Raw genomic sequence first — 17,107 nt, forward strand, 5'->3', positions numbered from 1 at the left:
TAGGATTCACAGCTCAAAAAAAATCAACAAATTACAGTGTAGGACCATTAAGCCGCAGTGATTGGTGTCCAAACTGCTTAGCCGTGGCTTAGGTGGTCCGCGGCTTAAATATTTTTTGATAATGCATAAATTACAATAAATAATGGAAAAATAAATGTTTTTTGAGTCACAATCCTTTCTCACGTGTTGACCCGCGAATCGCCATTTTGAAAGTAGCGCCGTAGTCTTGCGATCGCGATATTGCGTGCTGCATATTAAATGCATATTTCGATGACATCCAGCTTTTGCTGAACATCATATGAAGCGTGTTTACGTTTATTACTCATGGCGTAAAATTTTTTAAAGAAATATGATGTGCTTGCTATAGATTCAGAAACTGAAGTGATATACGTTGGGTTTGTGAGTCATATTTATACAATTTCAAGTTTTATCAGATTAGGGTTAAATAAATAATACTTTAAATACGTGTCGATTTTTTTCAGATTTACCGCGGATTAACTTTGTAGCATTGTAAGGTGTGAATCGGTTACAATGGCGGCCTCCATAACGCTGACACTCAGCGTGGATAAAACAGATTAATATTTGAATTTCATTGTAAGTTATTTTATTGTTTATTGATAAATAAAAGACTAATCTTCTATAAATACCTCTTTGAAGTTATAAACCAGCATTTAAATATTTAATCCGCGATAGTGCATAGCATGTCAATCACGGACATTCGAAATGCCAAAATGACAGTTGTCAACACCTGTCTCGAGTGTTTGAGAGGCCATGTTTAGGTACGTATGATCCATAGTGTCAATAAATTCGGATCCAAGCTTTTTGCGCAGCTTAAGCGAATTTGTGGATTACTGGCCCGCCGGCTTAATGGCCCTACACTGTAATATAATAAATTTTAATACCAACAACAAAAATGAGCAATACCATGCAAATTTACTTCTTGAACAGACCTTATTAAAAAATATCACTGAATTGAACTCCTAAGGGCAACCAGTCCTGAATAAACAAATCCTGAAAGAGGGACACCCACTGCCTTCCATTATTTGTTAATAGCGCTTATTCCAAACTTGAGATTGCTGACAATGCAGCCTTTTAGGATCAGGTTTTGGGTTCCATATTCACAGAGAACTTTTTTATGCCTTTGTTCCCATAAAAGCTGAAAACGTTCCCCAAAGCAAGACAAATGAATGCATTGATTTAACCATTTATCTGCTTATCTCATTCTGCATGAGAATAAAATAGATTCAGGTAGCGAAATGTTATGTCTCCTAAGATAACAAACTTTATCATTGCATAAAAGCCATTACTGCATACAATGTAAGCACTGCTGCTGCATATTGTACAGTGTATTCAATTTACCACTTAAGAAAGAAAGACAGAAAGAAATAAAGTAAGAACATGGCAGAATGGTGACTTTAGTCCATTCATCTGCCCATAATTGATTCCCATTTGATATGATACATCTCGATAAATCCATCCATCCATTATCCAACCCGCTATATCCTAACTACAGGGTCACGGGGGTCTGCTGGAGCCAGTCCCAGCCAGCACAGAGCGCAAGGCAGGAAGCAAACCCTGGGCAGGTTGCCAGCCCACCACAGGGCACACACACACACACACCAAGGGACAATGTTAGGATCGCCAATGCACCTAACCTGCATGTCAATGGACTGTGGGAAGAAACCCACGCAGACATGGGGAGAACATGCAAACTCCACGCAGGGAGGACCTTGGAAATGAACCTGGGTCTCCTAACTGCGAGGCAGCAGCACTACCCACTGCGCCACCGTGCCGCCCCATCTGGATAAATATAAAATATTATTACAGTCAGTCCGTCAGTCATCTTCCAACCCGCTATATCCTAACACAGGGTCAAGGGGGTCTGCTGGAGCCAATCCCAGCCAACAGAGGGCACAATGCAGGGACAAACCCAGGGCAGGGCGCCAGCCCACCGCAGAATACTATTACTGTGGTGCTTAAGTGTACCTGTGGGGCTGAGGCGGGGGTGTCCAGTTCTGATCCTGGAGGGCTGCAGTAGCTGCAGGCTTTCATTCTCACTGTTTTCTGTGTTTTGGCACCTAATTACAGTAACTTCCTTTCCTTTCCTTTTACTAGGCTTGCTATTTAAGAATCAGACCCCTTAATTGTTTCTTTTTTTTCTAATTAGCAGACAATCAATAATGACGTACAAACCAAGTCAAACATACTGTATGTGTCCATCATACAATTTCTGAAAATTAAGAATGGTGAAGTCTCAGTAATGTTGATTGGCTGTGGTCCATAAAACATTTTGATGGCACTGTTAAACAATAGAAAATCAAAAGCTTTGGAAATGTCTCCTGTGGTAGAAAGAGAGCAGCAACAGGCAATGGAATTAATTAGCAGATTTAATTAACAACAAGAATTGGATTCTTCTTAAGAAACTGGTTGGTTGGAGTTTGAGGTCCCAGCATATCTGGTCACCTGTTGGTTCATGTCATATCTCATTTTTGTTTGGGTGTTATTTAAGTAAAAAAAATTTAAAAAGAGCACTGAGTCTGATGATCTGTTAATAACTACTGATTCTAGAGATTCTGTTCTTCTTGTGCTTTTGGACTTCAGTAATGCGTTCAACACAGTGGCCCATGATATACTCATTTCTCATCTTGAGCTCTGTGTTGGTATTTGTGGAATACATTTGAATGATTTAGATGGTATCTTCCCAGAAGCATTTTTCAGTTGGCCTTAGTAGTTTTTCATCTTTCTCAGCATCTCTTATCTACTGTATGGAGTTTCACAATGGTCCATTCATGATCCACTTCTTTTCTCCCTGTACATGCTTCCTTTAGGATCTTTTTTTATAAATATGGAATCTAATTCACTGTTATGTGGACAACGCCCTGATCTATCTGCCATTGAAAAAGGTGAAGGCTCCATGAAACGCATTGTGGACTGCTTGGAACACATTTAAGTCATTATTGCATGATAACTCTAGCCCACCCACTTCCAACTACACTACTATCCTGTCTCATATGAATGAGTGGAACAGCGGAGAAAGACATATAAATACCGAACGTACTCCTGGCTTGGCTGGAGGTCACTGGAGGCATTTCATCTGGAGCACAGATAAATGGAGAGAGATTAGGAGACAGAAGAGTAAATGATGCATAGAACAGACAATAACACAAATTCACAACGGACTGCATCCTTAGCATGCACCAGCCAGAGATACGACTAGGCTTTTCAACCTCTGTTAGTAAGACAGGCAAGAACAAGGAAAGACCTTCTTGTGAGCCACACACACATACACCCAGAATGCACTGCTGCTGCTACTCTACCCAATTCTCCACCTGGTATGATCCTATATGTTTAAAGTAGAAATATGCCACTGAATTCCATTTTAATTAATTATTATAGTCTGATCAAAGCGTCCATGTTGAGCCATGGAGAAGCAGAGCCAAAATTCCTATGAAGTGAAAAATAAATTCAAGTTGAAAATGATACTAGTCAAATAACAAGAAGTGGCAATGGGCAAATGAAAGTCATCCAGGAAAAGGAAGAAAACCTTGTTGAGTGTTATATTATACAATGGATTCCAGAGGGGCATGTAAGGAACTGGTAAGAATAAATCATTATATTTGAACCCATGACTGTATTTATGTTGGTTTTGTCCAGCGTTTGGGGCTCAGTGGAACCCCCTATCAGTTACAATACCAGTGTCAGAAGGGTGAAACTAACAGGGGACAAAATAACCAAAACAGTTTAATTGATATAAGCATGGCCAGAGTAGACCTTAAGGTGCCTTCCCATGGACAACAGAAGGCAAGCATCCATGCAAAATCCAGAAGATATGGCTGTCCCTCTCCTTAAATAGAGTGGGGGGATAGGAGCTACAGAGGACTGGCAGGAAAACAAAACACCATCTGGCCTATAGGAGGCAGTACAAGGTCCCTCATTGTGAGATGTGGAATCCCAGTTAATATAGAGGAACCCCACTTGAAAGCAAAATGGTTGCAAAGTGACATTCTTCTCCCTCCAGCTTGTAGTATTAGCATAAACAAAACCCTTTTTTGTGCAAAATTATTCAAAGGTTGCCCACACTCATAACAGCAGGGAAGACTGCACTCAAAGCTGCTTTATTCTGATGACCACAGTTTTTGCTTAAACTTTAAAACATGTAGGCTTCTTTCTTTTTGATAAAGTATCGTAGTATTCAAATTTTAAAGTATAAATTATATACAATATATAATATGTTATACATTATGTAAGATGCAATGAGAAGTCAAGCAAAATTACATCTTTTATTAGCTAACTAAAAAGATTACAATATGCAAGCTTTTGAGGCAGCTCAGGCCCCTTCTTCAAACAAGATGTAATAAAATAATCTGATTAGAACTTGCCTGAAGAAGGGGCCTGAGCTGCCATTTTGCTTGACTTCTCATTGCATCCATAATGGCTAACCTGGTACAACACCCTACTACTACAGTATGTAGGAGAAATCGGAAATACCCCACCGCTAAAAGAGAACACGTATCAGACTTGGTACTATCCTTGTATTATCTTCAGGTATGTAGCATAAAAATGTTAAAAGTTATAAAAATATAGATATATAAATATATTACTAATTCGTTAAAGTTTACCATAAACAGCCGTCCTTGCAAACAGCTGGATAAGAGTGTCTCATTTTGTATCATAGTGGTGTCAGGGCCGTCTTAATGCATGGGCACACTGGGCCCCCCGTGCTAATCTATGTATGCTGTGACTTGCTGAGTGGTTGTGTAGGTAGGAGCCCCAGTGTATTGCTTTGCCCAGGGGCCTTCAATGCTGTTAAGATGGCCCTGAGTGGTGCATCCATTATTTTGTTTTAAAGGAATATATATAATTTTTACTGGCATAGTGATCTACCATCATCCTTAATATTTTTTATTTACTTTAATCAGTATGGTCTGAATGGATGAACATAAATGCTAGCTTCAGAACAGGTTGAAAGTGTACGTCTTTGGTTGGTTTTGTGAAATGGTTTCATATACAAGGAGGCATTTATGAAAATAAGGTAGAATACATGGTGAGGGCCCTGATACTCCAGTGTCTTTACTGTTGACTGCATAATGCCTCACTGTGACTGGGACTGATCTCTCAAGGAGGTTTCTGTAGTTGGCTATATTTCTTGAAATTCTGTAAAAAGTATGATCTATCTATCTATCAAGATATTTTCATGGTTCCTTTTTATACAAATACATTCAACAGTCACATAATGTTTTAATTTGCTCCTCCTTTAATGCTTTTTTCTTTTTATATTTTTATTTATGCATGTAATCTTATTGTGCATGCACCATTGAGGTATTTAGTTTGAAATACATTGCAGAAATTATGAAATTGCCAGTATTTCATTTGTCAACAAAATATGGCAAAAATAGTACTACACATTTTAGATTTCAAAATTACTTTACTGCATAAAGGTGTGAGATACAGTGAATACATGATAACAAAAGTTCATATGTATGATGGTTCCTTTGCCCCAGTGGGAAAGAGACAAGCATAATTAGTTTGTGCTGGACAAAGCTTTTAGTCTCTGAATTCCACACACGGGCAGCATGATTTCTGAATTTCAAGAAGATCTGAGGTGAGGTAACTAACCTCAAAATCAAACACAAATCAAAAGTCACTTTTTTTCCAGCATGGCTAATTAAAAAAATATCACCAGATTAAATAATCAGAAATGTAGAAGCCAGCATACCTGGGGATATAAGCAGAAGCTAAAGTATTTACTGTTACCAACTTAACAACTTACAACAACTAGAAGGTAATGGAGGGGATTGCGATGATCTGAGCCACTGCTTCACGCTCCTCACTCTTCACGTTAATAAGTCATTGTAATACATAGGATGCTAGCACTTAGGTACATTTATGTATACTTATCTACTTCAGTATTGAAGCTGCAGGCTCACCACACATGACAAAAAATGTAAGAATAATTACTAAAGCAACATAATGGTAAAGAGTAATAAGTAATAAAATTAGAGTGATGATACAAAAACAAAATATAAAAGTGTTATTGAAAAAGTATGGTAAGAGGGGTAATAAAACCTAGAATTAGGATGAGAAGTTTTATTCAGAACTAATAGAAGAAATAAAGAGAAATTGCACAAGATCATTGGAGGGTCTGTTTAACTGTTAACAGCATTAGCTTTGTCTTCCTGTGGTGCAGTACTTAGGGGAGTATTCTGAAGAATAAAAGTTCCAAAGAGTGCTTCTGTTGCTCTGTGTCGCCCCACTCTTCTGACACTGTGCATTCCGCACTGCAAACTGTAATCCTTTGGGGGATCAGGCTGCTGTTAGTTTCCACAATTAAACCATGCAAGGTTTCCCCTGTTCTGGGAGCAATAAGAAAAATAGCCAGCCACCAATACCCTCCACCACTCCAGAACATGATATCATATATCATATCATATCAACAAACATTATGCACAAGAGCTAAGTCAGACAGCATTACTTAGATGCCACCACACTGATTACAACATAACACCAAAAGACAGCAAGCAGGCCATCCTCTTGTGTTGGAAGGAGTAAAGGAGAACTCATTGCTGCAGCCTTCTGTGTCCCTCACTGGCACTTTCCCCCCTCATCTCTCTTTCTCTCTCTCTTTTCTTTCCCTTCTGAATGCCATTCTCTTTGAATTTTCATTTCAACTGAGCTTCTCCATTAGCACCACTACTGCCCAGTTTCACCTGCAGTATAATGTAAAACACTAAAATGTCTCAGAATGGTCGATATTGATTGAGTTATGTGGAATCTCTCACTGTAAAGAGATCTGTAAAACATCTTTGTGACAGCTGTCACACTGAAAGTTATATAAAATAACTACATTTCATTTAGAGAGTGATCTGTTTCTACACAAATGTCTGTGAGATGTATTACTTCCTGTTGTCCATTGTTTTGTGACAATACTAAATTTAAAATGTAGCTGTTGTGTAATAAAGTTTCATTGATTAAATGTAACATTTGAAAGGATGAATTACATTTTTTGTTGTGAATTATAATTAAAAGAAAGTCACACTGGTAGTATATAATTAGTTTAAATTACAGATTAAAGAAGACAGCAATTGAAAATTCATAGCAAATCAGAAGATATTATTATGAATTTTCAAAATAAATGTACATCCAGAACATAAGAAATAGTCAGAAGTAAAGACTGAGTGGTGTGAATATGTTATTTGTTTAACAATGCTTAATATTTTTATTTTTGATAAAGAATCTTGCATCTACTCTATATATATGTAAAATCCTAAGCCTAAAAGTTCAACGATTTTATGTGACATTTTTTGTCATGCTTTAAATCGGGTTTATTTTTTAAACCTACATATATATGTTTGGCATCATTCTTTACAGAATTTATCAAACGTTAATGTGATGTTGTTAGATTTTCTTATTCTGTTGTTAAATTATAAACTAAAAAATATCAAGAACTCACGAGATTTAACCATGCCCGGGGAGCCGGAAATTAAAGACAAAGAGTAGATGACAAAGACAGCTGCTGTACAGGCTTTTAAATGTTCGAAGTGCCGCACGAGATAAAGATTAAAAAAAAAATGTATTTTTTTCCTATTATATCACCGTTTAAGAGGGGGTTTCGGAGGACCGACCGTGTCTCCTTGTGATGCATTCAGCCCCCCTGTTTACAACGTGAGCGGCACAGATGTGAAGTGGCTGGTGCGTAGTGCAGGCCAAGGGGGTTGGCAAGTGAAGCGAGCAGGGGGTAAGCCCCCTAATTAATAAATAATTATTTTTATATCACTTGCATAGTGTAGATCATTTTGTAGTTTTGTAGTTTTAGTTTTATAGGTTTGTTTAATAAACATAATAATATAAGACTGAGGTAAAGAAAATTATACAGGCAGAACTGAAACCATGATGCTGCTGACTTGCAATCGAACATTCTCCCACTTGTGCTGTTCACTATATGATTGTTAATTGCAAAACATTATCATTGTTTTTTCCTATGTTTTCATGACTAATGTGGGTGCCATGTACAAAAAGTATTGTCATTACTGCATTATGTGACCAAAATGTATGCAAATACCATTAAATGAAAGTCTATAATGTGTGCTTTAATCTTGTCTGAATTATTTAATTTGTAATTTTAACCTGTGTAACAGAGGGGTAAATCAAGGAAACATTATGGCAGAATGGAAGACTGACACACCTGTTCCACTTCTGACGTCACTTCTGTCACACGCCATCATGGACCCGCCTCCCCCTGTCTAAATGCCATATAAGCACCTCCTCATCCACATCACCTCAGTCTGATCTTGTTTCACTTTTGTTTTGTTTTCTCATCAAAATATACAGGTTCACGAAAGTGCCCTCAACCCCACGAAATTGCCCCAAACCCTTTCTAATGTGTTCTTGTATTATTCTTACAATACATAATATATATACATGTTTGTGGGTATATATCATAAAAATCATTATGTTATATAATGTGTGTATACATATATATATCAGGGTGAGTCAAAATTATTTTAACAATTGAATGGCGGAAACAATTTATTCACAAAACATACTTCATATGTGCACGATGATTTCTAGGAATGTTTCAACCTCTTCACCATCATGTTCAACAGATGTAAAATATGTGGCACATAAATTGTGCACAAAAAGTGTATATACCTGTAAGTATATACATTGCAGTACCATTAGCATTAACATAATTTTGACTCACCATATATATATATGATATAAATATGATATAAATATCATTATATTATACTATGCATATACTGTATTAATATTTTATATTCCTTATACATCATGTAAACTATACCAAAATAATATATTACACATGTTAAAGCCTTATAATTCACAAGTGTAAACTATTTTCCGTTTTCCTACAGTCCAGTAAACTAAGTGATTTGCCCAGTGTTAATATATGACTCAGTTGTGGCAAATGTACCAGTTAACTCTGTGGTTTACAGTTTAATGCCTAAGCTATACACTATATGGCCAAAAGTTTGTGGGTACCTGACCATCACACCGATATGAGCTTGTTAGACACCCCATTCCAAAGCCATGAGCATTACTATGAAGTTGGCTCCCCCTTTGTGGCTATACCAGCCTCCACTGTTCTGTGGATGCTTTCCACTAACCGAAAAGGACCTTCACAAAACTGTTGCCACAAAGTTTTTTAAATGTCTGTGTTTGTACAAGCATTAGCAGTACCCTTCACTGGAACCATGGGGCCTAACCCAAAAATCGGAAAAACTACCCCAGTCCTTTGTCCATCCTCCATCAATCTTTACAGCAGGCACTATGCAGTTCATTTGGTATCATTCTCCTGGCATTCATCTAACTCAGATTAGTCCATCAGATTGCCAGATAGTGAAGCATGATTTATCACTTCATACAGCATGCTTATACTGTTCCAGAGTCCAATAGCAGCCTGCTTTACACCACTGCAGCCAATGCTTTCCATTGCACATAGTAATCTTAGGCTCGTGTGCTCAACAATGGGAACCCATTCAGCACTCAGCGGCATCACTCTGAGTTTGTATGGTCCACCACTTTGTGGCTAAATTGTTGTTGGTCCTAGATGCTTCCACTTCACAATATTAGCACTTACAATTGAGTAGGTCAGATCAAGAAGGACATAAATTTACCATACTTACATGTGGCAAAAGTGGTATTCTATGACAGTGCCATAAAATGGCCCCATCTCTTGCCAATGATTGTCAACAACAATTGCATGGCTATGTCTTGATTTTATGCATCTGTTAAGAACAACTCAAAATTTGTCAATGACGTCCACATACTTTTAGTCATATTGTGTATTTATACATCATGAAACCATGCCAAGGTGATATATCACACGTGTTAAAGTATAAATTACTTTCCATTTTCCTGCTGTATGGCAAACTAAGCAAATTTCTAAGTGAAATCAGGTAAAAAAAAATAATTAAACTTAACATGACAGTTTTTTTCATACTCCATAGAATTTCTGATTATCCCATGAGTGTATAGGTCTCTTTAACACGCTGAGTGATTTCCTAACATGAATGTATAAATTCTGTGGTCAGTTTTAGTGTTCTTGAAACTTCAGCTGGAGTATAGTAAATGAACAGTTTGAGTGATGAATATTGTTTTAATTATATCTAATGCAGAGGATCAGTTGAAATGAAAATTCTGTGGGAACAAGAGGTAGACCCACCAATACACTATTGCCAATGATCTTCAAATCTCTTCTTCCTCCCATGCTTCAGCCCCACCTGCCTACTATGTTCTAAATAGCTTTTTTTTCATTCTCAAACTTCTATGAACTCTTCTTTCTCCACCCCTCTTCTTTCTTTAATAATATCCTCATTTTTCTTTGTCTCCTCTACTCTTTCCTTGTCTCTCCTCTTCCCAGTGACTACACACCTAGGACATGTAGGAAATTAGCAAAACATGCTTCAGCTCCAGTCTCTGAGAGCTACTATACCTTCAATTTCTCCTCCTGGGGCTGAGATTTTGGACATGCAGAGGAAGCTGGTGCCGATCACATCATTTTGGCTTGACCAGTCCCTAAGAAATAAAATTAAACCATCGTCAGTACAGTAAGCTGGTGAGATCTACCATGTATTACAGTCATTCAATGAGGATACTTACCGATCAATTGCACGAATTCTCATTTTTTCACACATTGAAGGAAACTGGATATGAAAAAAATATATTTATATATGTATATGTTTTACCAACACTAGCCAACAATGAGAAACAATATAAAAAAACTCTGTGAAAAAATCTCGCATTACTTGTGTAACATATTCCACACAATATAACTTTAACTAAAAAATGATATACATTATATATGTACACTGTGCACTGAAGTTTCTTTGTTGACTTTAGTTTTTAGTTCTTTAAAAATATTTTTTAAATTGACTATAGGAATATTAAAAAAGCAATGAAGTAACTCTGCAATCAGTGCAATCTCTCTATCAACTTTTAACACCAAGTGGCAAAAGTGTTTATAAACTTTATTGAAGTTCTTTTTCTGTTAGTCAACAGAATGAGACACTATTATTAAGGGCAGCCATCTTCTGTGTTTTCTATATTATTTTATTACACTAATAAACTATTTGAATGTGAAAATAAGTGCACTGTTCTGAACTGATTGACTTAAAAGAACACCAAGAATAAATACAATTCATTGATTTCAATCTATGGAACCCAAGAGTCCATCTACAGAGTCTGCCTGATCACCTCCTAAGACCTGAAAGATTATCACTTTGTAGTTGATCATAAATTGCATCACTTGATTAATAAGTGTGCCCACTGTTACAAAGTTTAATACAAAGGATTTATTATCCAGCAATATTTATTCAGTCACTGAAGTCTCATAATGTGATTTTACCATTTTTAATTTGGTTTGCTTATTACCCTAATTGGCAAAATGAGGCTCTGGTTCCACTCTGGATTTGCATTTTTCTCAAGAACTTTGGTACAAATCTGAAAGAAAAATAAACATTAGAAGAACTGTGTTACAGTTATAGCAAACTTAAATGTGTGACACTGATCCACAAAAAGGCAACCAGCCATGTGAAGGCACAAGCAAGCCTTCCTTCTTGATAAAAACACACAAATAAACTTGCACAATCACCTATAACATATCAGCTTAATATTTATGAAACTAGGACATGTGTGGACACTGGAGAACTTCGAGAAAACCAATGGATAAAAGGGAAGAATGTGGTAACTCCATACTGGGCCAGTAATTAAACCCAGGTCCTTGGTGTTGTCGGGCAGCAGTGAAATACTGTCAACATGTCACCCATAAATAAAAACACTATTGTATACAAGTGTATATAAATGCAAAGTATAAGTGTATATAAGTGTATGTTAAACACAGAAATTGCTGTGTGGAAAATGTAAGGGTATCTCCAATCCGTATTTAAATACCTTGTCAGGTGCACTTTTACATTCAGCCACATGATGGCAGCACAACATAACACATCTGACCTTCTCTTGTTCTAAGTACTATATTGATCTATTTGATTCTAAATTTTACAGAACCCCTGACCAGCTAGCTAGATTTTCAACAAGAAGCAATTAAAGAGGCACATAGTACTACAAGACACTCATTGCATGACTGCAGTAATAGTAATGATGACTTCAAGAAAAATCTGAGAACTTCTGTTAGTATATTCTTACATCTAGACATCAAACAGTTGGACACAAAGAACACTTCTCTTTAATTCCTAAGTTACCTAGCCTAGTACTCTCAGCATTAGTTACAAAAGTACTTTGATTCTTAGCACTCCCAACAAAGCTCTGCCTGACATCATTTTAACAATGTGAAAATGGAAAATTACCCTAGTAAGCACCAGGACCCTACCTTTCCCTTATTGAATATCTCTTCACTTTCCCCAAAATGGTGAGCAGGCCCTTCCAATTCCCCTCACAAACTGGTTCCATACCCATTGTTCCTTTCAAGCCTGTTTCTAAATTTGATAATTTAATATGTGCTGGCCTCTTGAGCACTGGCTTCTCATTCTGAACAGACATGAGTAAAAGATCCTATACTCACCGTCTTTCCAGCAAATTTGACTTCAACAAAGGGGTCCACAAGGTTCTTCCGGTTGCTGTCAAAGCCAAATATTTGCTTCATTCCATCTAAAAAGGCATCATCCACTATAGGAATGCAAGAGGTGGTCAGGGAAGTGTTGACAGATTAAAATCTCAATGCAGAAATTCTTGAACACTCACTCTGTGGCAGATCCTCAGATCTGTACACCCTCATTGTGAAATGGGCTCCCCTCAAAGCCAGACCAGCTGGCCGCAGCAAGTTCCCCTCAATGTCTTCTTTATCATCTGAGATTTCCTTTTTCTCAACCTAAAATGCAGACAAATCCACACAGTGGACAAAGACACAGTGATCATGGGAACTGTCAGCCATCTCTGGGATACAGAAACAGGACCTGGCTGGCCTTTACAAGAACTTGGTAGGATAAAGCAAATTTACCAAACCTCATTAGGTTATAGGGACTGGATTTGCTAAACATGTGGACTTTCTTTGCATAGAATGTTAAAATCTCAAAATACTACAAATCATCTATTTAAGGAAATGACCTTTGTGTAAGAATTAATCCTAAAAGTAATTGTCTTTGGATCATCTTCACTCATATACAGGTTTAATATTTTTGGAAGAACACGATAAGTCTTTGGAAATTAAAATTTAATTTTATTACAACCTCGCTTTATTTACTTGAAGGTTAAGGGCAGCGTTGAATAAACCCTTTGATACCCTTGCAGGTACACCACTGAACAAAATCAACCCATCTCCATTGAAACAAAAAGACAGAAGCCTCATTGTCTTACTAAAAGATAGGAGAAGAAACACTTTGGCTTTAATGGTGATAGTGAGGCAATCAAGACACATGTATGATAGAAAATGCACTTCATTGGAAACAGCACTTGGTCTCGTCCTTCTTTCCAGCAAGACAGTGGTAGTGGGTGACAGCCTGGCTCAGTGTTTACAAAACATAACAATCACACTATAATGTGTAGTCATGATTATACAACTGAACTGAATACAAATCTGATCACAATGCATAGCTACATAACATAAAGTCTCCATTTTCTAACTTACTGGTGCCTCGTCTCCTGGACCAAGGACAAAGAGACTGACTTTCAAATAGCCTTTAGCCCCAGCAGACAGGTCATCAGGGTCAGAAAGAAGAAGCCACCGCCTGAGGAAGGCATGTTCTGCAGAGTCAGACATATACATAGAGTTATAAATATGTATGGGCTTTACTGAAAATGAAAAAAATGATGTCCAATACGGGCAAAAATGTTTAATGTTAGGGCAGAAAAAGACAATAAGTAAAAGAAATATATAACATCCCTTGTTAAAAAAAGTGAAAAAATAAATACATTTTAAAATATGTAGGATAAGATATAAGCTCCATATATACACATGCATAAAGTATGCTGTTTACATACAGTGCCTATGAAAAGCATTCAACCCGTGTACATTTTCAAATTTTAATTAGTTCAATGGAGATCACCTTTGTGAAGTTTCACTTGATTGTACTATAAATTAGGAAGGGCTAAGTTGTGTTGAATCAGCATGGTGGCCTGATCTACACAATGAAGACAAAAGAACACTCCAAGCACCTCTGTGACTGAAAAGCACAAGTCAGGGGATGGAGACAAGAAAATATCACTGAATATCCCTTGGCGTCCAGCTAAATCAAACATGAAGAAATGGAAAGAGAAAGGAAGAGCCACAAATCTGCACAGAGCAGGCTGTCCACAAAAACCTTGTGCTAGTACAGTGAGGGAGGCCACCATGAGACCTTTGAGAACTCTGAAGGAATTAGAAGCTACACTGGATGAGTCTGAACAAACTGCTGCCCAGATGCTACACAATTTGCAATGTGAAATCTACTGTTAACAAAAAAAAAAAAATACAAAAAAACAGAGTTTGCCAGAAGGCACATGGGAGATTCTGAAGTTATTTGGGAGAAGGTGCTATTGATGAGACCAAAATCAGACATTTTAGCTATCAGACTAAACACCATTCATTATTGAACATTGTACATTATCAAAACACACCATGTCCACTCTGAACCATCATGGCCTCAGCATCATGTTGTGGGGATGCTTTTCTGCAACAGGTTCTAGAAAGCTTTTGAAGATAGAGGGGAAAATGAATGTAGGTAAATATGGAGAATTTCCACAGGAAAAACCTGCACACTGAGAGAAGATTTGTTTTCCCTCAAGATAACGACACCAATCATAAAGCCAAAGTTACACATGAATGCCTTATAAACAAGAATGTTAATGTCCTGCAGTGGTCCCACAGAGTCCATATTTAATCCAACTGAGAATTTGTGGGGGGACTTGGCAAAGGCTGTTCATTCACAGACTTTATGAACTTCTTCAATGAGAAAATTAAAAATATAAGATCCCAGATCTCTGCATCACACTAAAAACCAAATACTAGCTTAGCAGACCCTGCCTCACATTGCATTCAGCACTTTAGTAATTTTAATCCTGTAACTGAGCAGGAAGTCTTAACTTTAATTTCTAAAATGAAGCCCAATACTTGTTCCCTAGATCCAGTGCCAACAAAACTAGTAAAAAGTGCAATGGATGTTCTGGCAGCGCCTATTCTAAACATTATTAATAGTTCATTATTGCATGGCACAGTACCCGATGCACTAAAAGTGTCAGTCATTAAACCATTACTTAAAAAGTCAGACCTAGACCCACACATACTAAATAATTATAGGCCTATTTCAAATTTACCGTTTCTCTCTAAAATACTAGAAAAAGTAGTCGCCAGTCAGCTTCAGACACACCTTACGCATTACAATTTATTTGAGAAATTCCAATCTGGTTTCCTCACTGGTCATAGTACAGAAACGGCACGAACACAGGTTGTAAACGACATTTAGATATCCTCTGATGAAGGAAACTCCACTGTAATTATGTTGTTGGACTTAAGTGCAGCATTTGACACCATTGATAATTCTATTTTACTGCACAGGCTAGAAAGTGATGTTGGGCTTACGGGCACCGTGCTCGCTTGGTTTAGTTCTTATTTATCAAATCGATTCCAATATGTACAGAAATGTGCTGACAGTACTCCATCATTATACACAGAAGTTCAATATGGTGTCCCGCAGGGCTCAGTTCTGGGACCTTTATTGTTTTCACTTTACACGCTTCCACTGGGATCTCTCATTAGGAAACATAATGTTAATTTTCACTCGTATGCAGATGACACCCAGTTATACTTTTCATTTAAATCAAATGAAGTTTCTCCAATGTTGTCTTTAATTAGTTTTGTTAATGAATTAAAGGAGAGGATGAATGAGAACTACTTGTCTTTAAACACAGATAAAACAGAGATGTTGATTGTTGGAGGGAATGACGCTGATCATAACAATATTTTGTCATCATTTAACTCAGTTGGAATCCCCATTAATTTTACTGAATCAGCCCGCAATCTAGGAGTTATCTTTGACTCTAGCATGTCATTTAAAGCGCATATTACAAAGTTGTCCAAATCATGTTTCTTCCATCTTAAAAATGTTAGGAAATTAAGGCGCTTTCTAAATAAACAGGATTCTGAGAAAATAATTCATGCATTTATCTCTAGTAGGATTGACTACTACAATGCAGTGTTCACTGGATGTTCAAACTGTTCTCTATGCAGCCTCCAGTTAATACAAAATGCGGCTGCAAGAATTATTACAAGAACAAGAAAATGCTAAAACATAACTTCAGTTCTTAAATCCTTACACTGGCTCCTGGTTAAGTTTAGGGCAGATTTCAAAATCCTCCTTTTAACATATAAAGCATTAAATGGCCAAGGTCCGGCTTACTTGTCTGAACTTATCATGACTTACAAACCTGAGCGCACATTAAGATCTCAAGATGCCAGTCTGCTTATGATTCCAAGGATTAATAAGATAACAATGGGAGGTCGAGCTTTTAGTTACAGGGCCCCTAAACTGTGGAATGGTCTGCCTGCTACTATAAGGGATGCCCCTTTGGTCTCAGCTTTTAAATCCCAGCTGAAGACTCACTACTTCAGTTTAGCATATCCTGACTAGAGCTGCTGATTAACTGGACAGACTGCATCTCTGTTGTTAGTCATTAGTGCTAAAACATAAGTAACATGATAGTTAGAATTGGATACTAACCCTCACCTATTCTGTTTCTCTTCTCGGTACTCAAATATGGCACTTGGTGCCACGGCCCACCTGCCAAGTTGTTTAGCCTTAAGGTAAAGTCATCCCTGATGGAGGATCGCAGGAATCGTAGGAAGCAGGGGTCCTTTTATTGGATTGGCTGGCCCAGCGCTGTTTCAGCCATGGAATGGCCAAATGGGGGAGGCAGCTTGATGGATGAGGTCTCCAGGACTCTAAATATATCCAAATCTTCTTATGTGATATCATCTACTGTTAAATTCTGCTTCGTACTTCTAAAATGTTTATTTTTATACTGTATTGAGGATTTGTTCTGTTCTGTGTATTGTATTGTATTGACCCCCTTCTTTTGACACCCACTGCACGCCCAATCTACCTGGAAAGGGGTCTCTCTTTGAACTGCCTTTCCCAAGGTTTCTTCCATTTTTCCCTAC

The 17,107-nt window shown here is 37.4% G+C and overlaps 1 protein-coding gene across 9 annotated transcripts in view; it reads right to left on the reverse strand.

The window, feature by feature from the left end:
* dysf (dysferlin, limb girdle muscular dystrophy 2B (autosomal recessive)) overlaps positions 1-17,107 on the reverse strand; it is a 311,739-nt gene that overhangs the window by 187,955 nt on the left and 106,677 nt on the right. For 5 of the 9 annotated variants that reach the window (XM_051928467.1, XM_051928470.1, XM_028801468.2 and 2 more), the window contains exons 11-17: positions 13,601-13,716; positions 12,718-12,844; positions 12,539-12,642; positions 11,392-11,460; positions 10,621-10,664; positions 10,454-10,536; positions 3,059-3,094 (exon numbers count right to left, since the gene is read on the reverse strand). In XM_051928467.1, the coding sequence (XP_051784427.1) occupies positions 3,059-3,094; positions 10,454-10,536; positions 10,621-10,664; positions 11,392-11,460; positions 12,539-12,642; positions 12,718-12,844; positions 13,601-13,716 (579 nt within the window). The remainder of the gene's footprint in view (positions 1-3,058; positions 3,095-10,453; positions 10,537-10,620; positions 10,665-11,391; positions 11,461-12,538; positions 12,643-12,717; positions 12,845-13,600; positions 13,717-17,107) is intronic. The other 4 variants (XM_051928469.1, XM_051928471.1, XM_028801470.2 and 1 more) reach the window with 1 other exon arrangement.

The sequence above is a fragment of the Erpetoichthys calabaricus genome, chromosome 5 (genome assembly GCF_900747795.2).
Source record: "Erpetoichthys calabaricus chromosome 5, fErpCal1.3, whole genome shotgun sequence".
Lineage (NCBI taxonomy): Eukaryota > Metazoa > Chordata > Cladistia > Polypteriformes > Polypteridae > Erpetoichthys > Erpetoichthys calabaricus.